This window comes from Vicugna pacos, chromosome 2 (genome assembly GCF_048564905.1).
Source record: "Vicugna pacos chromosome 2, VicPac4, whole genome shotgun sequence".
NCBI lineage: Eukaryota > Metazoa > Chordata > Mammalia > Artiodactyla > Camelidae > Vicugna > Vicugna pacos.
Genome location: NC_132988.1, coordinates 73,049,993 through 73,070,186, shown reverse-complemented (window position 1 = coordinate 73,070,186; position 20,194 = coordinate 73,049,993). Strand labels below are relative to the sequence as shown.

Sequence of the window (20,194 nt, the reverse complement as noted above, 5' to 3'; positions counted from 1 at the left end):
AAATGCTGTGTGTGAAATTAAGGCTCTTGCTCGAAATTCGTAGCCCTCTGTTTCTTGTTTCTTTATATCTCATATTTTCTCACACATTTGTGTGTCTCTCAAATTGGTTTGAAATTTAGGACACTGAATGTTCTGAGATGATTAAATTCAATTAACACTTGCAATACCCACTACATGCAAATGCAGGCACTGGGGACAAAATGATGACTAACAATGAGACTTACCCTCTGGAAACTCACAATCCACTAGGGAGACACTAACAAGACAAGTATAATGCAAGTGAGATGGATAAAACAGAGGTGTTCTATAGGAAGAGGGAGGAAAGTGATCATTTGTGCCTCTGGATATTGAGGAAGGCTCGAACAATCCTTAGGATTCTGTCAAATGGAGAAGAGAGAAACCAGACTGAGAAAAAAAAGGCACAAAACTGTAGAAAAAATGAAACAGGATTAGGGAGTCACAAGAAGCCCAGGGCAATTTATTTATTTAAAGTTATATTATGTACTACTACACTAATGTACATTGTAAAAACAAATATAAATAGAACTTATAAGGAAAAAACAAGCAATTATAAAAATACTGCTAATCATGAACATGGTAAAATTAAGCAGTTTTAAAGCAGAACTAAAAGCTCATTAATTCGTTTTCTAACTTTGTGATGTTTAATAGTATGAAACTGAGCACTTTATTTATACTTGTCTGGGTGCTTTATTTTTTTTCCAGGAGAGAGATATTAGGGAAAGTTATGAGAACCAGTAAAAGCATGATACTCTACTGGGGAATTTTTATGAATCATCCTTTCTATAAATACAAAAATTACAGTCACATCATACTCTACTTACACTTTGCACACTGACACACAAAAAGATATTGCTAGTTGTGATAGCTTTTTACACTATTATTAGCTAATACTTCAAACCCCAATATACACCTAAGGAAGAGACCATCATTAAAGATGGAGAAGGTAAATCTCCATTTCAAATTTTCTTTACCATAATTTTAAAATTGGGGGCCAATTCTTGTCACATGTGGTTAGATGGTTATTGTTTTAAGTCCAAGGTTGCTGAAGACACCTACTGGGTATAGCCCCAGTCCCTTGAGCTTACAGTTTTATTTCCTTGATTTAAAGTTTAGTATTACCTTTAATTCATAGTTTCTTTGATTTAAAATTATTTGCCTTCTTGGTGAAGATTAATTTGAAACCAGATAAACATAATCTGTAAATCCACCCAATAGGCACACAAACAGCATTAAAGTTACAGTACATTCTGAATGCAAACAGTGAGGCTACCACTGTCAGCCTCTTCCAGTTGTGGTTCCTTCCTTAGGGTACTTCCCTTCCTGCCTGTGACCTGAGGTAGCCCGAGTGGGAACAGCTGCATGCATCTGTGTAAGTGTGGGCATCTCCCCAACGAGAACATAAACACAATGAACGCAGTACTGGATACACAGCAGGCATTCAATACATGTGTTGCATAAATGAAGAGAGAGGAAAGGTAGATCTTTGTAGGTAATCTTGAAGATCTTGATTGTACATGCAGTGAAAAACCATTACAAAGCTGTCTCGGAGTTTTGTCTGCATGTTGTTTTCACAAGAAAGGGAAAGATCAGATCTGGGTTTTAGGCTATAAAATGAGCAGCAGAGTGGAGGATGGACTGGAGTCAGAGAGGGAAGGCTAGGAGACAGGAGATTGGTAAGGAGGCTAGTACCACAGTCCAGGTGAAAGATGCAAGAGCCTGAAATGGGACAGCGGCCAAGGGAATGGACATGAGATCAAGTTTAGGAGACACAGTTAATAGCACTTGGTGACTAACTGGCAATGGGAATGAGGAAAGTGTTTGGGGTTAATTCAAGTTGCCCAGTTTGGACGCCTGTGAACTCAATGACACAGGAAGAGTGACTTTGTGGGAAGGATGGTGAAGAACAGTCTGGACAAGCTGATTTTGAGCCTAGAGAGCCCTAGCCCCAGCAAGAAGCTGGCAGTGTGAGACTGGAGCTCAGGAGGAAGGCCCCAGGGTGCTGGGGGTGGGGGTGGGGGGATACATATTTAGAGGTGATAATTAAAACAATATCTGGGGTGGATATATTTGAAAGAGGGATCCGTCCTATCACTTCTCAGCTTTAAAACTGTTGGCCATCTGTGATCTAAAAAGATAAAAATCCCAACGTCTTAATCTGATCCTCAAAACCCTGCCCAGTCTAGTACCAGCCTATCTCTTGTTCATTTATTCAACCCACCAGCCTTCATAGAGAGCCTGGATGTGCCATGGTGTGTCATGGGGACAGAGAGATGATAAGTCTTGGTTGTTGCCCTACAGGGAGGTCTAATGGGGAAGACAGACAACAAAACAGACTATTAGCTTTCAGTCAGGAGAGTAACGGGACAATCTCATAGGGCTGTAGCAAGAATTGAGGGAGTTCATATATACAAAGCCCTTAAAACAGTGCTGAATATGTGATAGCTATCATTATTATAGGAGAGGCATGTACTGGGTGTGTTTCCCTTGAATGGAGGACCACTGAGCTGAATCTCGAAGGAAATTTAAGTTAGCCAGAATAAATGAAGGGGTGGGATTGGAAAGACCTTTCTAAACTTCTTCCTATTCCCTTGTGTAGTGGGTTGAATAGTGCCCCCGCCCCCCGCCAAATATATGTTCACATCCAAATCTCTCGAACGTTCATTTAGTTGTAAAAAGGTAAAGATCTGCAAATGTAATTCAATTAAGGTTCTTATGATCCGATCATCCTGGATTATCTGAGTGGGCCCTAAATCCAATGACAAATGTCCTTATAAGAGACAGAAGAGGAGACGGAAGATGGCCATGTGGAGATGAAGCCAGGAATGGGAGTGATGTGGCCACAAGCTAAGGAAGCCAAAGAATGCAGGGTTTCCAGGAGCTCCAAGAGGAAAAGGAGGATCCTCTCCTAGAGTCTCCGGAGGGAGTGTGGTCCCACCAACACCTGATTTCCAACGTTACCTACTGAAATGTGAGAGGACACATTTCAGTTATTTTAAGCCCCTCAGTTGGTGACAATGCATTACAGCAGTCCCAGGAAACGGACAGCCCTTGTTCTACTGAGTTGTCTCCACAACTAACTCAGGACACAGTCCTGGCTCTTGTGGGGTCTGTGTTCTGGTTGAGGGGAACTCAGACAAAAATGAACAAATACAGAAGTTATTTTTACCAGTGGAGGGTCAGGTGCTGTGAAAGCTAAGCTCCAGAATTGTATATCCAATTGCCCACTTGCCATCTCTACTTAAAGGACTAATGGGCATCTCAAAGTCAATTTTCCTCAAAAAGAAGTGCCTGGACGTCCCTAGAAGTGGAAGGTGATTTACCCAAATGGTCAGAAAAGGCCTCTGGGAGGAGGTGACACACGCAGGACTAACGAGAATGAACTAAGGCAGCGACTAAAGGAGGGCGGTTCAGAGCAAAGTGCTCTTTTTTGTTTTTGTTTTGTTTTGTTTTAGGAAGGAAAACAGCTCTTGGGGATGAAGACACAAGGGAGATGGGTAACAGAAGGAGAAAGCATCCGAGGAGGCAGAAGTGATGGGGGCTAAGGTGAGAAAGCAGAATGGGGATCGGGGCCTTTGAAGGGAAACAGTAAGAACAGAGCAGGGCTAAATGATGCTGACTCCAGACTCAAAGTGTTGGGATTTGAATCCTGGCTCTGCTGCTTACTGGTTACAAAATAGGAAGAAATGACATTACTTGGATCTTGGTATCCTCCACTATAAAGTAAGGCTACTAATAGCTCCTATCTCATAGGAATTTTCTAGGAGAATTAAATATATTAATATGTGTGAAGTACTTGGCTCCACATCCATATATGTAATCCACGTCATTGTTATTATAGGGATCTGAGAAGGAGCATCAAGTTTAGAATCAGAATGTGATCACTGGAAGGAACTTCAGAATCATCTAGTCTAATTCCCTCATTGCACAAATGAAGACACCGAGGCCCAGAGCGCTTGCAAATTGGCCGGATTTAAAGAGCTAGTTATGGGCAGAGTCAAGACTAGACTAACTGCTTGAAAGTCTGAGCTTTTTCTAGGTAAGCATCACATATAGACTTGGGAATCATAACGCAGGCGGTAATTCCATGTGGGGAAACAGCATCACGCAGGTGGGACCCACCATCTCTTACTTGGCCCTCTGGTCTCCCAGCTGGATTTTCTGTTTCTACTTCGGCCTCCCCTATAATCTATCCTCCACATGCAGCCAGATGTTGTTATACATAAATCACATGCTACTCTCTCGATTGTAGACCTCCAATAGCTTCCCATCACACTTAGACTAAGACCCAACCCCCATTAGGCTTTCCAGGATCCAGACCCTGCTCCCTGTTTTCACTTCTCATGCCACACTCCCTCTCTCACGGCGCTCCGGCTTAGTCCCTGGTCTGCTTTCTATTTCTCAAACATACCACACTCATTTCTGAGGTAATGCTAGCTATTCCCTCTGTGTGGAAGGCTCTCCCCATCCCGCTCCTCTCTCCTCCATCTTCACGTGGCTGTCGCCTCCTTATCACTGAGGCTCTGTTTATTGATATTATTTATTTGTTGTTGTTGGAGGGGAGGTAATTAGGTGTATTTATTTATGTGATTTTTTTTAATGGAGGTACTGGGACTGAACCCAGCTAGGCATGTGCTCTACCACTGAGCTATACCCTCCCCTGTTATTGATAGCTTCTAAGAGAGGCCTTCAGTGTGCATCCTTGCCAGAACAGCTCTTCAGTCAACCTCTATCACATCAATCGGCTTTTGTATCTGATCACTTATCTAGTGATATTTTCTAATTTATTGTTATGTTTATTGTCTGTCTCTTCCCTATAGGAATGGAAGTTTCCTGAAAGAGATTTTGTCTGGTTTACCACTGTGTTCCCAGTGTTAGGAAAAAGCACATACACATGGTAGACCCTCAATAAATACTGACAAATAAATAAGTGATTAAAGGCTCAGGACACATGAAGGGAAATAAAGGCAGAGAGCCTCATATCATTAGATTATCTGGCTTGTAAGTTAGAGCCCTCAACCTCAGCTTGTTGTCCGCATAAAAATGCTTTCTCCTTGGTGCTTCAGGGTCCCTGGGGAGTACCCAGACTTGTGGAAATCTAAACGTGAGAGAAAGAGAGGAGGAGGAGAAAGAGGAAGGGCAGGGGGAATAAGTGGGATAGAGAGAAAGAGGAGGGGTGAGGGAAGGAGAAAGAGCGGCAAAGGGGTTGGGGGAGAAAGAGGGCAGGCGGGGCGAGCACCCAGGTTTCCTCTCCTTCCTTTCTACAGCGCACCTTAGCCCCGGCTTCACCTGGGAGCTGTCCGCCTACCTGGAGGGTTGTCACGGGCAGTTCCACCTTCCTGGGCGGAGATTCCACTCTACATCCACAACAGAGGTTTGAACTGAAGGGAAAGAACAAGCGCATTAGAATACACCCTACAAAACATACATACATATTAATAGCAAGGAGCGCGACTTCCTGCAAGACAAAGACCTCTGTTCTACACACTTCCCATACTTGTTCTGAGGATCAGATAAAGGAGAGTAATCTGGAATGTGTCACGCACGCATAAGTCACTATATTACACTGTTTGCTGAGTGTATCAGTTGATGAGGAACAGAGCGATTGCTCCTGGCAAAATGCCATTTGTGTTACTCAGACTGCAAGACTAAAGTCTTCAGTGAATGATTCATGGTGTCCTCTCCATCCTCGATGACTTCAGTATCCTCACGGAAGACTCATTCAACACCCACTCTCACAGTTCCGTGACGTTATCCCCTCCAATGCCTCTCACATCCTCTATGCTTCATTCATATGGTCACACTCTGAATCTACCACAAAGAATTCCACTTTGGAAACCTAAAACCCCCAAACTTAAGAATATTTGATGTTCTACTATAACTCAATAAAAAAAGTTAAAAAAAAAGAATATTTGATGTTCTGCTTACAGTAACCTAGGCTTCTCACTCCTATATTCATTTATTGCCTTTGAGCCTGCTTTTTAACCTCACCAAGACTTCCTTGAAACTTTTTTCCCTGTGTCTTAGCCCCCTATTTAATGCTGTAGCCTTTTTTTTTTTTTTTTTTTCCTGTTCTCAATGGGAAAAGTGACTTTCCCTGTCCTGTCCCGGGGAATCTCTTCACCTGAACTCTGGACTCCAGCCCAACCCTCACACCCTGTTTCATCAATTATTTACACTCTCCTCTAGACCTTTCAACTTACCCTCTTCCAGCTTTTTTTCCTCCAGCACATAGACATGATCATATCTCTCTCCTTGTTTTTTTTTTTTTCAGTTTAATCATTCAGCAAGAATTTATTGAGTGTTACTTAAGCACCATGTATCTCTTCTAACAACTACCAAAACACAAACAAATAAAAAATTTAAGTTACACAATCCGATATTCTCCTTATCTAGAATTCTCTTTGTCCTTCCTCTCACGGTCAAGTCTTTCTCACCCGACTCGAAGCCTACTCTCTCCTCACCCCTCTGTAACCTGACTTCTGTCCCCATCACTCTTTTGAGACTGCTCCCAGGCCAGCCCCAGGGACCTACCAGGCAATGGTCACATTTCACTTCTTACCTAACTTGGCATCAACTCCAGCTGTTCCCCTTCTGCTCCTGGGCCTCTGCGACACCACACTCAGTCATGTTCTTCCTTCCCCTCCAGCCGCTTTTTCTAAGTCTCCTAACAGGTTTCTTTTCCTCTTTCTCTTTGGTAAATGTGGATTCACCCGCTCCCTCCTTCCCTTCCCTTGTCAGGCATACTCTTTGTAAGCAATTTTATCATCATCTGTGGTTTAAATGACCATTTATATATGCTAATGTCATACACTGTTACAGCCTCCAATCTATATGGCCAACTGCCTTCTAGACATTCCTGTTTTTAATGGCCCAAAGGCACCTCAAACTTAATATGTCTCAAACTGAATTTATCTTCTTTGTTTCTAGAACTGACTGTTCATTCTGCATTTCTATCTGTATATATGGTAACATCCATCCATCTAGGGACTCAGGCCAGATGCATGACAGAAGCCAGGTTGTTCCTCACGTCCAGACTCCTGTGGCTGCAAATCCTGTTGACTTGCCACCCCTCTCCCATCCATCTGCCTTTTTCTGACACTGCTGGACTTGGACATTTTGGCTCCCCTATCTGGATCATCTCAATAATTTCTGGACTGGTTTTCCTATTGGCCTTTATCTCCTTTCTCCCACCTAGAGATTTGATGTTGTTTTTTCTTCATCATTGTTGTTGATTTACATTTTTTTTTCTTTAGTGTCTTTTTCAGACTAAAAAGGAATATACTCTTATCATAAAATAGCCAATAGTTTATAAGGCTGTAAAGAAAAAGGTAAAGTTACCCCTGATCCAGTCCTCAAATCTTACTCCCAAATAGACTTTTTTTTCTAAAAATAGGAATTTATTAATCATGCTTTACTTCTTCCACTTTAAGAGGCACCTCGCCCCCCCCCACACATTTTAACATCTCTGAAATCAAATTATCATACAATCAATGGTGTCTTAGATTTGGTTAGATACATTATTGTTCTGCAATGTCCTATTTTTACTCGTTCATATGGGTCACAATTCCAAACTGGCACTTACCTCCAGGATCATGTTTCTAAAGTACAAATCTGGTCAGGTCACTAACCCTCCTAAAAATTCTTCAAAGGCTCCTCTCCCTACCCCAACCCCTTCATCTTCTGACTCCCTCCTAATTTTGCGAGTCTTGTTTCTAGCACATCCACACAGATCCTCTTCCTTAAAGCCAAGCAGACCTATTTGCAGTTAGTTCCCCAAATATGCTCTGCTGAGCCAGATCTTGGGCTTTTGCACCGACATTTCCTCTGCCTCTTCCTCACCAATTCTACTCCAAGTTGCCTCTTATTGGAAAATTGTCCTGATCCTCCAAGCTGAGCCTGGGTTCTTTCTTTATGTACTGCCTCTCAATTTCTCCAGCATCTGACCTTTGTTAAATCACTTCACACACAGGTTTAAGCCATTTCTCTTGTTTGTTGCTCCCAATAAATAGTGAGTTCTTGAGCATGCGTTCTTTATACTTGTTTCCAGCAGTGCTACAGCCACCTAGGTGTCACAATAATATTCCTGGAAATAAAGAACTCTCTCTGAGGGAAGTATAAAAATGTTTTCTGAGATAAGGTGAAGAACATTCTAATTAACCATCGCCTTAGCCTGGGACAAGACAGAGAAAAAGGAGGAAAGAAGGTCTTAATGTTAAGCCACCTGGGCTCACAGAAAGCTAAAGCAATGGGTTTTTTTTCCTTCCCCTCCCTGCTTTATACTCCTCTGGACTCTTTCCACTCTCAACTAAAGAGAATCTGATTGCAACAACTATGACCTTGGTGACCCCTTCCTTTCTTTCTAGTCCTAAATGCTTCAAGTTCAAACCTCTATGTTGTCACCTCTTCTTGCCACAAGCTCCCTATTTGGTAACCAGTTCTGACAAGTACCAAAGGGGGATTCTTTCCACTTGCCGCTCTACAGCGCCCAGCTGCATTTTGTTTGGCCTCCCTCCCACCCCAGGTATAGACACACCTCACAGTCCCACCGACTCCACCAGGAAATAAACACAGAAGGAAGCTAAAGTGTAATACAAAACTTGTATTCTAATAACTAGCCTAAAGGCTTGGTGGGGTAGGGTATAGCTCAAGTGATAGAGCACATGCTCAGCATACATGAGCTCCCAGGGTTCAATTCCCAGCACCTCCATTAAATAAACAAACAAACAAACCTAATTACCTCCCCCCCCCCGACAAAAAACAAATACAAAAAAAACTAAAGGCTGGAAGTTGCTGTAAAGACCTCAGTGGAAAACATTTGCCCCCTCTTAACTCAGTATTGGGTTTAGACTCAAAAAAATGCCAAAAATAGACAAAAAGGTTTCCCAGTTTTTTCTTTCTGACCTAGATAATTTAAAGCCAAGGATTCCAATTCATTCATGGAAAAGTACCAGGGTATGCTGAGGACTTAGAACGAAGCTCACCTAATGTGGCCTGTGTGGCATTCAGTAAAACTGGCCCATGCTGAAACACGCTGACAACTGTGGGACCAACATACTTTCAATGCCTTCCCTTGGCACAAAGGACAGGGACTCATGAAACAATCAGAAATAGTAGAGCCAAAGGAGAAAAAACGGAAAGATGAGGGTCATACAGGAAGGAAGACTGTCAAAAGACAGGGCAGGAGAAAATAGGCACTTTATAATGGGAAATATAGCCCACAGGGGATTCCAAAAATAAGCAAATTTGCTGTCACAGTAGGGGCTGAGGGCAAACAACCAGTCACAACTGAAAGAACTGGGAAGACAGCTAAAGAAAGAATGGGAGAGGGTGCGGAGCCAGATAGGCAAATAGATAAAGCCAGGAAAGCATCTCTGGCATGTAAACAGGATTGATTTTTTTTTTTAAGTCTCAACTCAGAGCCCAGATGGATTATTACAGAAGGGACAAGGTCAGCCTGTGGTTAAATAAAATGAAGGGGGAAAGCAGCTGTTAGGAGAAGGACTGTGAGTCTACTGTCTTCAAGAGACCAGCGTTTTGAAACTAGAGTTTTGGAATTCGATATTTGGAATTAGAAAATTCACAGCCCCTCAGTGGAGAATTAGAGCCAAACAGACATTCTAATATTGGGAGCAGCCACGTCAAATCAAGCTAGACTGCAATGCTGAACATTCTGAACGTGTGAAGGAAATCTTACCTTTAGAGGGAAAAGACTTCATCACTTAAGCTAACACAAAAGAGACTGTACAAATTTGTTCACAAATTTTGGAGTAAATAAAAACAAAGTAACACTAGACATCAAATACCTTAACTGCTGAGAAGTAATTTCTGTTCATTTCCGCTACCAGGGAATCATTTCATAATTCCTGTTCAGTTCAACCACCAAATTTGATTTTCCTGGCATTTTAACGTTAGCCAATTAGGAAGGAAAAAGGCCGAAATCAACCTGTAACCTTCAGAGTGATTTCTCTTTTCAGTACAGACTTTGGTGTATTTGGACTCCTTGGAGCCAGCGTTTGGAGGGCAGGATCACCAGATCAAGACAGGCTTGTTTTAGATGCAAAATGGGCCCCCCCCCGATCTGGACACTGCCTCAGGGAATCTGAAATTACTACCCTACAGCGTTAATAAAAGTATCTATCTGTTGCCGAGACCGCAGGGTGCTGGTTAATTTGCACCTTTTCCTCCAGCCATCGACTTCAGCCGTGACTTACGCAGAGAAAGGAGAGAGCGGGAACAGATCTTCTATTGTTTTCGTCTCCTACGTGGCTGAGACCCAAAGGAGCGGCGGGTCGCCTACCTGCTTTCCATTCCCCGGGCTGGGAGCAGCTGCGCGTCCTGCAGAGAGGTTCGTTGCCGGCTCCGGCTCGCTGACGACCTCACCTACGGCATTCTCCCGGGTTCGGACCAGTCTGACTCATCTGAGATGGGTGGCAGGGGTGGGGGAGACCTCGGAGGGCGGAGGGACAGGAGGAGGCGGGCCGGGCCCTTCCCCCGGAGTCGGGGAGGAGGCGTCGCCAGGGCGCAGGTGAAACCGACTCCGACCTATCCCGGGAACTTTCGCTGCGGGGACTGGCTGCGAGAGGCGAGCGTCGCGCAGGGGCGGCCCCGGAGCCGCCTTCTCCCACCCGGGCCGCGCGCGGGGACTCAGCCCCGGGGCACCCGCGGCCCTCTTGGCATGTTCGGGGGCTGCGAGCAGGCCGCGGCTGATGGAGGCGGGTGGCGCCGCCCCGAGCGCAGGTGACACAAGCCAGGTCAGGGTTTCTGCTGGCGGGGGAGAGCATAGGGAGGGCGGCACGCAGACACCTCGGGGCCGGGGGACGACAGGGCAGCGATGGCCCGAGAGTTGAGCCAGGAGGCACTCCTGGACTTTCTGTGCCAGGCCGGAGGCCGAGTGACCAACGCCGCCTTGCTGAGCCACTTCAAGAGCTTCCTCCGAGACCCCGACGCGCCCCCCAGCCAGCACCAGCGCCGCCGCGAGCTTTTCAAGGGCTTCGTCAACTCGGTCGCCGCAGTGCGCCAGGACCCCGACGGCACCAAGTACGTGGTGCTCAAGAGGAGGTACAGGGACCTTTTGGGGGAGGAGGGGCTGCAGCGACCCAGCGACCCGCCCGCGGCCGCCGCCCCTGCAGGGGGAGCTGCGTCCAGCGCCCCGCGAAGCGTGCGCGGGGGGGAACAGCGGCCGCCGCCGCAGCAGCAGCCTCGGCGGCGGCGGCGCGAGAAGGAGCCGGAGGAGGAGCCAGCAGGTGCCGCAGCGCCAGCCGCCGACGCAGGTTGCAATGGACTCCCGGCCAGCGGCGCCCGAGAGGCGGCCCGCGGAGGCGGCGGGCAGAGGGGCAGCTCCCGCCACCGGGCGCCGGTGCCCGCGGCTGCAGCGGCGGCTCCTCGGGAGGGAACGAGGTGCGCGGCGGCCGAGACGCAGGGCCACTGCTGCTGGGAATGTCTCCAGAACGGCCAGGGGGGACTCCAGGGCGAGCCGTTGCTCGGCGGCCTCCCCGACCCCGCCATCACGGCCACCGCCACCGTCAGCGCCGAGGAGAAGCCGGCACCGGCTCCGCCTGCTCGGGAAGACCGTGGGGCTCCCAGGCCGCATCGAGAAAGTGTGCCCGAGGAGCCCCGGCCCGAGCCCGCCGCGCCCCTCTCGTCTCCTCCAACCGTCGAGGCTGCTGGGAGCCGGGCTTCCTCGCTTGCTCTGCAGTCTGGTCCCGCTTCCCCCAGAGACCCGCCGGAGCTGGTGACCCCGGGCTCTCTGCGTTATTCGACCCTGCAGCAGCAGCAGCAGCGCACTCGGGAGTGGGTGGCCAGACACCCCCAGACACCGGAGGCCCGGGACCAGGGCCCCATCCGAGCCTGGTCGGTGCTGCCAGACAACTTCCCCCAGCTACCCTCAGAGCCAGGCTGGTGGGTGCTGGAACCTAACTCAGCACCATCTGACCCTCCTCTTTCCTCTCATTCTCGCTTTCCCGCTGTTCCGGAATCCTGGCCTGGGAATTCGCCACTGGCAGTCTTTCGTAGCATTCGTTGTCAGCTGTCCCTACAGGATCTGGATGACTTTGTGGACCAGGAGAGCCACGGCAGTGAGGAGAGCAGCAGTGGACCCAAAGAGTCCCCTGGGGGCTCTGAAGAAGGGCTGCACGTTGCTCTTGGAGCCTCAGATTGGAGAAGGCTCAGGAATCCAGCTGGAGACCCTTTTCCAAAGGAGGGCAGTTCCAGCAGGGACCCTCAGGGCCTCAGAAACAGAGGGGATGGTCACAGCTCTCAGCCCGTCCCAACAGGAGCTGGTGGCCTTGCAGGCCACCCCCAGCCTTTGCCCTGGCCAGCGCCCAAATTAAGGAGATCCCTGAGGAGGAGCTCTAGGGCAGGGAGGGCCGAAGCGTCCTCCTCAGATGAGGAGTGCCTTGAGGAAGATTTGCTGAAAAGGAACCGACGCCCACCCCGGTCCAGGAAACCCTCCAAGGCAGGAACAGTGTCCAACCCATGGGTGGATGCCGCTTTGACACCAAAACCTGCAGACATTAAGGCTGCTTTTGACGAGCGTGGGTGTCCACATAACCCATGGGCCCCTGGAGGGGAGAGGCCTGCAGCCTTGGTCCCCCACAGATCTTCTGATCACAAGTCATCCCTGGTTCCCCTAGATGCCAGGGAGCATGAATGGATTGTGAAGCTTGCCAGTGGCTCTTGGATTCAGGTGTTGACTTTGTTCTGGGAGGATCCCCAGCTGGCTTTGCACAAAGACTTTTTGACTGGGTACACTGCCTTGCACTGGATAGCCAAACATGGTGACCTGAGGGCCCTTCAGGACTTGGTGTCGGGTGCACAGAAGGCAGGGATCGCTCTTGATGTAAATGTGAAGTCCAGTTGTGGGTATACCCCACTCCACCTTGCAGCCATTCATGGCCACCAGGGCATCATCAAATTGCTAGTGCAAAGGCTGGCGTCTCGTGTGAATATCCGGGACAGCAGTGGGAAGAAGCCGTGGCAGTATCTGACCAGTAATACCTCTGGGGAAATATGGCAGCTCCTGGAAGCCCCACGGGGCAAGCCCATTTTCCCTGCCTATCCTTTGGTTCGAAACTCTTCCCCCATCAGGAAGGCCAGGAACAGGGATGTATCTAGACATGTCACCCGAAAGACTTCCCTTGCTGCACTACTCAAAAGTCAGCACAACAAATGGAAGTTGGCCAACCAGTATGAGAAATTCTCCTCTCCAAGGGAGAGAGAAGAGTACAGTGACTGAGTGGGCCCCTCTCTCCAATATGCTACCACCACCGCCCATCCTTGAGCTAGTCAGTGAGAGCATTCAGTGGGGAATGGAAAACTTGGCAAGGAGTTGGTCAAGAGAGAGGTCAAGTGAGATGGCCTACCTAGTGTTTACCTCCCTAGATTGTGTCACACATTCAGGACCTCAGCGGTCTTCCAAGCTTTCTGACGGCTCAAGTCCTTGGGCCAGTGAAACCTAAACAAGGAGCAGAGGCAGGTGCTTAAAACCCAGGTGTCCTTCCTCTTCCCTAGCCACCAGAGAACCGGGCACAGCAGGCCACGCTGTTCTCCCAAGCAGCGATCCCAGGCCTTGGCTAGAGAGGGAACAGGTGTCTAACAAGAAGAGAGACAATTCAAGGAATTGATGAACCTCAAACAAAATCCTCTCTCTGGCTAGGAGCTCTCTGGCTCCCATTCATTTGGAGAATAAATCTTGGCTTAGAGTGAAAAGCACCAGGTTGGAAATCAGATGGCTTCTCTTCTTTTCCTTTTATTTTGGCATTCATATCTGAAATAAAATTGTTGCTGGAGAGTAGAGCTTGATTTAAGAGATTCCTCAGCCCTGTCCTCAGGTCTTTCTTTGAATGCAACCTATGGTGGCCAATGCCAGAAATGGTTAGTGCATCGTTTCAGAGAAGCATTTGGGTAAGATCCAGTTATGACTGACATTCAGGCCCTACATAAAAAAAAAAAATCAACCTGAGGGGAACTTTCCAAATGTAAAAACTGCGTGTCTCATTTGCAGAATGACTGAAACATCTTTCATGGAAACTCCCTGTGTAACAAAGAGCAGAATTAGCATTAGCAGTTTTCACTAAGTTTGAATGGCCCACGTTCATACTCTTGAAAAGAGAGAGATGGTTTGTTCCGGGGGAAGCAGTAAGGGTTAAGAAGTGAATGCCTCCCCACCAGGAATCTTCTAAGCTGCTAAATATAATTTTATTTGCACTAAACTTGTTGCCAATTAAGATTAAATACTAGCCTTGAATTGCTGTATCTCTAGCAGGAAGTTGGTCCTTCTAATTGCTTATGATGGGACTGATCTTTGTGAGTCCATGGAATGAGAGAATGAATGGCTAGTTTATAAACTACAGTAGAACATCAAGATTTCAGAATGTAAATTCAAAGAGGGCTGAAAAATTAAGTGTCCAAGTGGAAGTAGTTAATTATTTATGGAAATGTGCTGTGGCAAAGATGCTGTATTTTAAAACTATTTTTGTGTTCCTTTTGGCTATTTTCCCCCATTAAAATATCAACATATCTTTGTAACTTACTGTACTTATGCTGATTACTGTTAACTTTCTTCTTTACAAATTTGTGTCTCAGTGAGTGGCAAATATTTTTGTTTCTTTGGAGTTTTACGTAATTTTGCTGTTGTAAATATATCCCTGCTCTATTAGAAAACAACAAAAAATAGGCATAATAAATCAAACTGTGGGTTGTTTTTCTCTAAAAAGACAAGAGAGAAAACTTTGGCAAATCAAATCAAGGAAAAAAGTGACAAGCACAGACGAGGGGAATGGTTAGGAGAGTTGAAATTTTTAAAAATAAAAGTTAAATATCTAGGCAAATTCTCCTAGGAAAGGGAGTGATTTTCCAAGGGAAAAAAATCACCAAAATGTCGACTTCTTTTAGAAGCCAAAGAATGTTTTTACTTTACATATTGTTATCATGACATGAATTTATTCAACAAATGTTTTACTTGGTAAAATTTTATAAAGATGAGTGGCACATGACTTCCCCCCTCCTGAAACTTAAAATCTAACAAGACGTGTTGTTAATTGATTTATACTCTACCTTGCTCCCAAGCTGTCTTTTGAAACCGCCCTGTATCAGGTATAAGCTTTTAAAATGAGGCAAAGGATAAAAAGGTGGTACCAGGAATGAAGAGAAAACAGCTGCAATGCAAGAAAAAAAAGTATTTTTCCAAGTGTCTTAAGTACAAAATCAAGTGCTCCAGTGTATTTCAGAGAGAGTCCTTTGGCCTAAAAAAATCAGGGTGGGCTTTTGGGAGGCCAGGCATCTTTTTAAGTGAATGATGCTGGCTTTCCGAAGAAACCAGCTTTGTTAGAAACCAGCTGTGTTGGTTCTACCACATTCTTGCCTTCTGCTTCAGTGTGTGATTTCCAGAGCACAAGGTTGGCTGATTACTCAATGGTTAGAACACCATCCTGAGTCCCAGGTTCATTCTCACAAGAATCTATCAGGTCCCTCTGACCTTTGTCTACACATCCTATCTATGATGGCAGTCAAGTTTCTTATATGGTCCACGTGTATGTTGGAAAGGGGTAGCACAGAAGAGGCTGTTGAGAGCAGATTAAAACACAAACCTGATGACATGACCCTTTGGCTCACGTCACAAAGCACGGGCTGGGAGCACTGCCAGGCCCAGCCTCCTGCCAGCCACTCCCTGCCACCAACCCCACACTGAGGCCTCACCTGACCCACTGGGGACAAATGCCCTTACCCTCCCAGTTTCTGTCTCGGTGCTGAATTCCTTTACCTTCGAATCCCTTTCGCTATTTTCTTGGTGAACTGGCTCTTATTTTTCAAGGGACAGCTCAAGTGTCTCAGCCTCTATGAAGATTCCAGAGTAAGCACCTCCAGTCCAGAAGACCGATAGCCCCTTCGTCAGAATCTCGAAATGCTAGGTCCATGCCTCACTTAGAGTTGTTGCCACATAGTATTTTAGACTGTTTTCTTTTTCCTCGAGACTTTGAATGTCTGGGTATCAGAGAATGTATTTTTCAATTCACCTAAATGTAGCAGATACTTATGGAGCATCTACTCTGTGACAGACGTAACTCCTGCCTTCGAGAACTCATCGTCTGCTATGAAGGAGAACGTGAGGATGAGGTCACAGAAAAATAACTTCAGCACAAGAGGTAAGTGGGGAGACTCGGGCATGAAGACCCTGAGGGTGCCGAGAAGGGGATATTTCTGGGGCACTTTCTCTAGACCAGCCCCTATGTTTATGTTGGAGACACAACATTCAGGAGGATACACATGTTTCCTGCTCTTGTGGTACTTTCTTGGACTGCGGAAGTCGGGAAGGTAACATGGAACTTAGACAGTCAAGTGGAGAAAAGAGGAAAGAATATTCCAGGAGGAGGAGGAGCAGGAGCGAAGCTGCAGGGTGTGTTTGCAGGATGCTTAGCCGCTCATGGTGGTGGGGGATATGTGGTTACTGCTGTGTGGCAGCCTTGAGGTGGTGTGGAGCAAGGTGAAGATGGAAAGAGACTTTTTAAGGTCAGGTTGGAAAAAGGGTCTTTTGTGATATCAAGAGAAATAGGCATTTTCTAGGAAGCCAGGGATTGTTAAATCTCCTCCAGAAAACCTTAGTGTTATTCCAAACATAGAAGCTTTCCTGCGGTCTTAATCTGAAGGCAAGAAAATACATAAATAAGTCAAAGAGCTACACAGGATGTACTCCATTTTAAAGTTTCCCTTTCAGATTTTCCTTGTCTTTGATGTCAATGCTTGTTTGCTAGCTTGTAGGCAATAAAATGATTTAATAAATGACAACTTAATATTAAAGGCAAACATTAGAAACTGGTGATAATCTTAGCTCAACCCCTTGCTTTACTGTAGATATAGTTGTAAAGTTGTGGATTTTCATCTTATAATTATATGTAGTATCTACCATAGCCTTTTTTTCTGCTAATAAAATTGCTTCTGGTTCAACATTTCAGGACGTTGCCCATAGCATGCCATGACTTCCAGATGCTTTGAATCCTCCATAAATTTTTTAAAGTAACAACTTTATGGAGATAGAGCTCACATCCCATGCAATTCACCTATTTAAAGTGTACAGTTCAATGGTTTTGAGTATATTTACAGAGTTGTGCGACCATCACCACAATAAATTCCTATACGCATCTGAGAACTACTGACGTAGGCAATGGGGAGCCATTGATGGTTTAATGCAGGGAGTGACACATATAGGCTGGGGTAGAACAAAGATTCCTCTTGCTACAGTAAAGGAGGCAAACTAGAAGTAGAGATCAGTTAAGTTATTGTAGTGTCTTAGTGTCATATTGGAAATTGGGATGTTGACTCAATCAGCTGGATAAGGTGAATAAGATCAGATGTTTACAATGAGGAAAGAAAATTTTAGTTGGAGAGTTGATAAGGATCAGAAAGGATTAGGTAAGATCCCAAAGGATCTCTGTATTTCCTCTCATCTCTAATGCCCTGGTTCAGCAATTAGACCACTTCATGACTGTGATGACGGTCTAGGTTAAAGGTGACACTGATCTAAGAGTATAAATTCAGTCTCTGCGCAGGCTGTTTAGCACAGCACTGTTAGTGTGTGTGCTTGTGTTTGCTGACATCAAACAAATGGTTAAAAATATGTAATGAAAGGGTTAGATAGTAGCGTATACAGGCTCATGGCAATGAGATCATCTCCCTGGGTTCCTGTCACGGCTGGGACAACTTTCAGTTTCTTGATTTTCTTATTTTTAAGATTTTTTTTAAAGATCAAATGAACTCACACAAAGTCCTTAGAAAATGCATGATATGTAGTGAATCCTCAACAAATGTTAGCTATTATTTTTTTTTAATTGAAGTATAGTTGATTTACCATGTTGTGTTAGTTTCTGGCTCACAGCACAGTTATACATATATACTCTTTCATATTCTTTTTCATTATAGGTTATTACAAGATATTGAATGTATAGCTATTATTATTTTAAATACCTTTCAAAATATACAGTTCACTTTAAATTTCCATCTATGCTGAAGACAAAGAAATTCTCTAGTTGACTTAAAAGGTGCTACAGGACTGAGATTTGCTGATAAAGCCTAACATTTCTCCTTATGCTTCTACATAAAAAGATGCTCGTGTTTCTCATTTCAAATGAAAAAGACCATCCAACTATCTCTTGTGTGTAACAATCATGAGCCATCATGGTATGTCATTAAACAGAATTAGGTTTAATTGAAGTCATGTAAACTATTATCAGTCAAGTTAGCAGCTCTGGTGTAGCCTGGAATTGAAACCCAGGCAGAACTCTGAAGGGGTGGAGGCTTACAGGGAGTTCAGTGTGCATGTATGTAAAGCTACCATCACTCATGAAATCTGCAATATCTAAGTTCAGCCATGCAGTAACATTACCAAAATTCCACTAACTCGATCAAGATGAAGTCTCACTAGACTGGATTAAACATTATGGATAAATTGAAATGTTACTCCTCTTTGGCACAGTACTTCTTGCTTTCTAGCTCCTGTCATGAAATTTTGTGAAAACTGAGTCTGGAACTATTTTGCATTCCCTTCTAGGATTTTTGTTTTATTTTGTTTTGAGAGGGGTAATTAGGTTTATTTATTTATTTATTAATGGAGGTGCCAGGACTTGGTGTGTGCTAAGCACACATTCTGCCACTGCACTGTACCCTACCCCACTGGAACCACTTTTCAGCTGTGAGGTATACGCATCATTTACATGGCAGTATCCAATGGGGATGATCTTTCACACCTATTTTCCCTTCTGATCTTTGTTCTCGGCCAACTGCAACTTTCCGTCAGGACTTGACAGAGGGGTTGAAACTCAAGACTACTTGCTACTTGTTAAGGTTTTTAAATTATTTGAAATTTTCAAAGATCAGTATTATTGATAGTCTATGTCACTCCAAAACACCCCTCTCCACCACATATGTTCAAGCATAGATAATGGGGAACTGAATTGGTTATATTTATATTCTTACTCCACAAGATTTATTGTGTTTAGTTAAGATGTCTCCCAGAGTCCTAGGAAGGAAGGTATCTGCATGAGGCAGCTTGACCGAGTGAGCATGAAAACTCCTAATCTTGAGAGCAGCCTGTGATTCTTTGAGAAAGAGATTATTTCTCTAAACATAGGGCACAGACAAACACCTACAGGCAGGAGATATTAAGTGCCGCCTGATCATAACCCTATGTCCCTTATATGTGTCACCTTACACGTTCTGTGGTCTCTTGGCTTCAGGTGTTTTCCTTCTAAAAGCTTTTTCAAGACCACCTGGAAAAGCAGAATGACAGACAGGTGGACAAGTATCACCTGTCAATTCCAGCATTGTGGGCACAGGACAGCTCTTATTCTATAAGAGTTAACGTTTTCTCTTTATTGTGGTACACATCTGACTCAGATTCCATTTTGGAGGTCTGTGTGTGGTATTTCCTGAGGTTCAAAACTCTTTATGTCTTTATTCATTTCCTGTGAGTTGAAAAAAGAAAATCCTTATCCTTTATAAATTTAAAGCCACAGCATCCCGACACTGGCTTATGATGGAAATTGACTTTGAAGTAACGAACTATTTGGTGTTCCTAAAAAAAAAAAAGAAGGAAGTTTATATAGAAGTTAAGCAGTGTTTTGTTATGTAGGATGGTACCACAATAAATAGTTCCATTATCTGGTAGGTTTGTGAAATGGATTTCTCTGGATAATAAATTATTCTAATTAATAGGAATTTCTCACATGTACTTCACATGATTAATAGTTTAAGAAAACTGAACTACAATTAAAAATACTCAGCACTAAAACTAAACACAAAGTAATTTATGATTTTGAAAAACCATACAAGATCCTTAAGTGCTTTGTGCTTATTATAAATATCAATTATCTTTGCATTTAGATAAAGAGCTAAAGTCAGTTGATGAAAAGTTAGGTTCTATAAATTTTATATTTATTTTCACATTTTAAAGAATTTGGTGGGGGAGCTCAGTGGTAGAGTGCTTGCTTAGCATGCACCAGGTCCTGGGTTTAATCCTCAGTACCACCATGAAGGAAGGGAGGAAAGAAAGAATTTTTAAATTATACAAATGATACATGTTTATTGTAAAAAAAAAAAGATAATGCTGATAAAGAAATACAGAAGAAGAAAATAAAACTGCCCTAATTTCACTAACTTAGGCTAATCACTGGTAATATTTTAG

The 20,194-nt window shown here is 44.6% G+C and overlaps 1 protein-coding gene and 2 long non-coding RNA genes across 4 annotated transcripts in view; 2 read left to right on the top strand and 1 right to left on the bottom strand.

Moving 5' to 3' along the window:
* Nucleotides 1–248: 248 nt before the first annotated feature.
* On the bottom strand, nucleotides 249–10,434 carry LOC107034801 (uncharacterized). Its single transcript, XR_012078605.1, has 3 exons — nucleotides 10,319–10,434; nucleotides 5,327–5,399; nucleotides 249–377 (listed from the first exon to the last, which is right to left on the bottom strand). It is a non-coding gene; the product is annotated as an uncharacterized lncRNA (long non-coding RNA).
* A 282-nt stretch (nucleotides 10,435–10,716) lies between these two features.
* On the top strand, nucleotides 10,717–14,547 carry SOWAHB (sosondowah ankyrin repeat domain family member B). Its single transcript, XM_015249692.3, has one exon. It carries the CDS (start codon nucleotides 10,853–10,855, stop codon nucleotides 13,253–13,255), a length of 2,403 nt encoding a protein of 800 aa, XP_015105178.3. The 5' UTR covers nucleotides 10,717–10,852; the 3' UTR covers nucleotides 13,256–14,547.
* Nucleotides 14,548–15,709: 1,162 nt separating this feature from the next.
* Nucleotides 15,710–20,194, top strand: part of LOC140686876 (uncharacterized) — a 65,292-nt gene continuing 60,807 nt past the window's right edge. Inside the window, exons 1-2 of one of the 2 annotated variants that reach the window (XR_012060866.1) lie at nucleotides 15,710–15,871; nucleotides 16,077–16,163. This is a non-coding gene — a long non-coding RNA (uncharacterized lncRNA). Of the gene's footprint in view, nucleotides 16,164–20,194 lie in introns of both variants that reach the window. The other variant, XR_012060860.1, reaches the window with a different exon arrangement.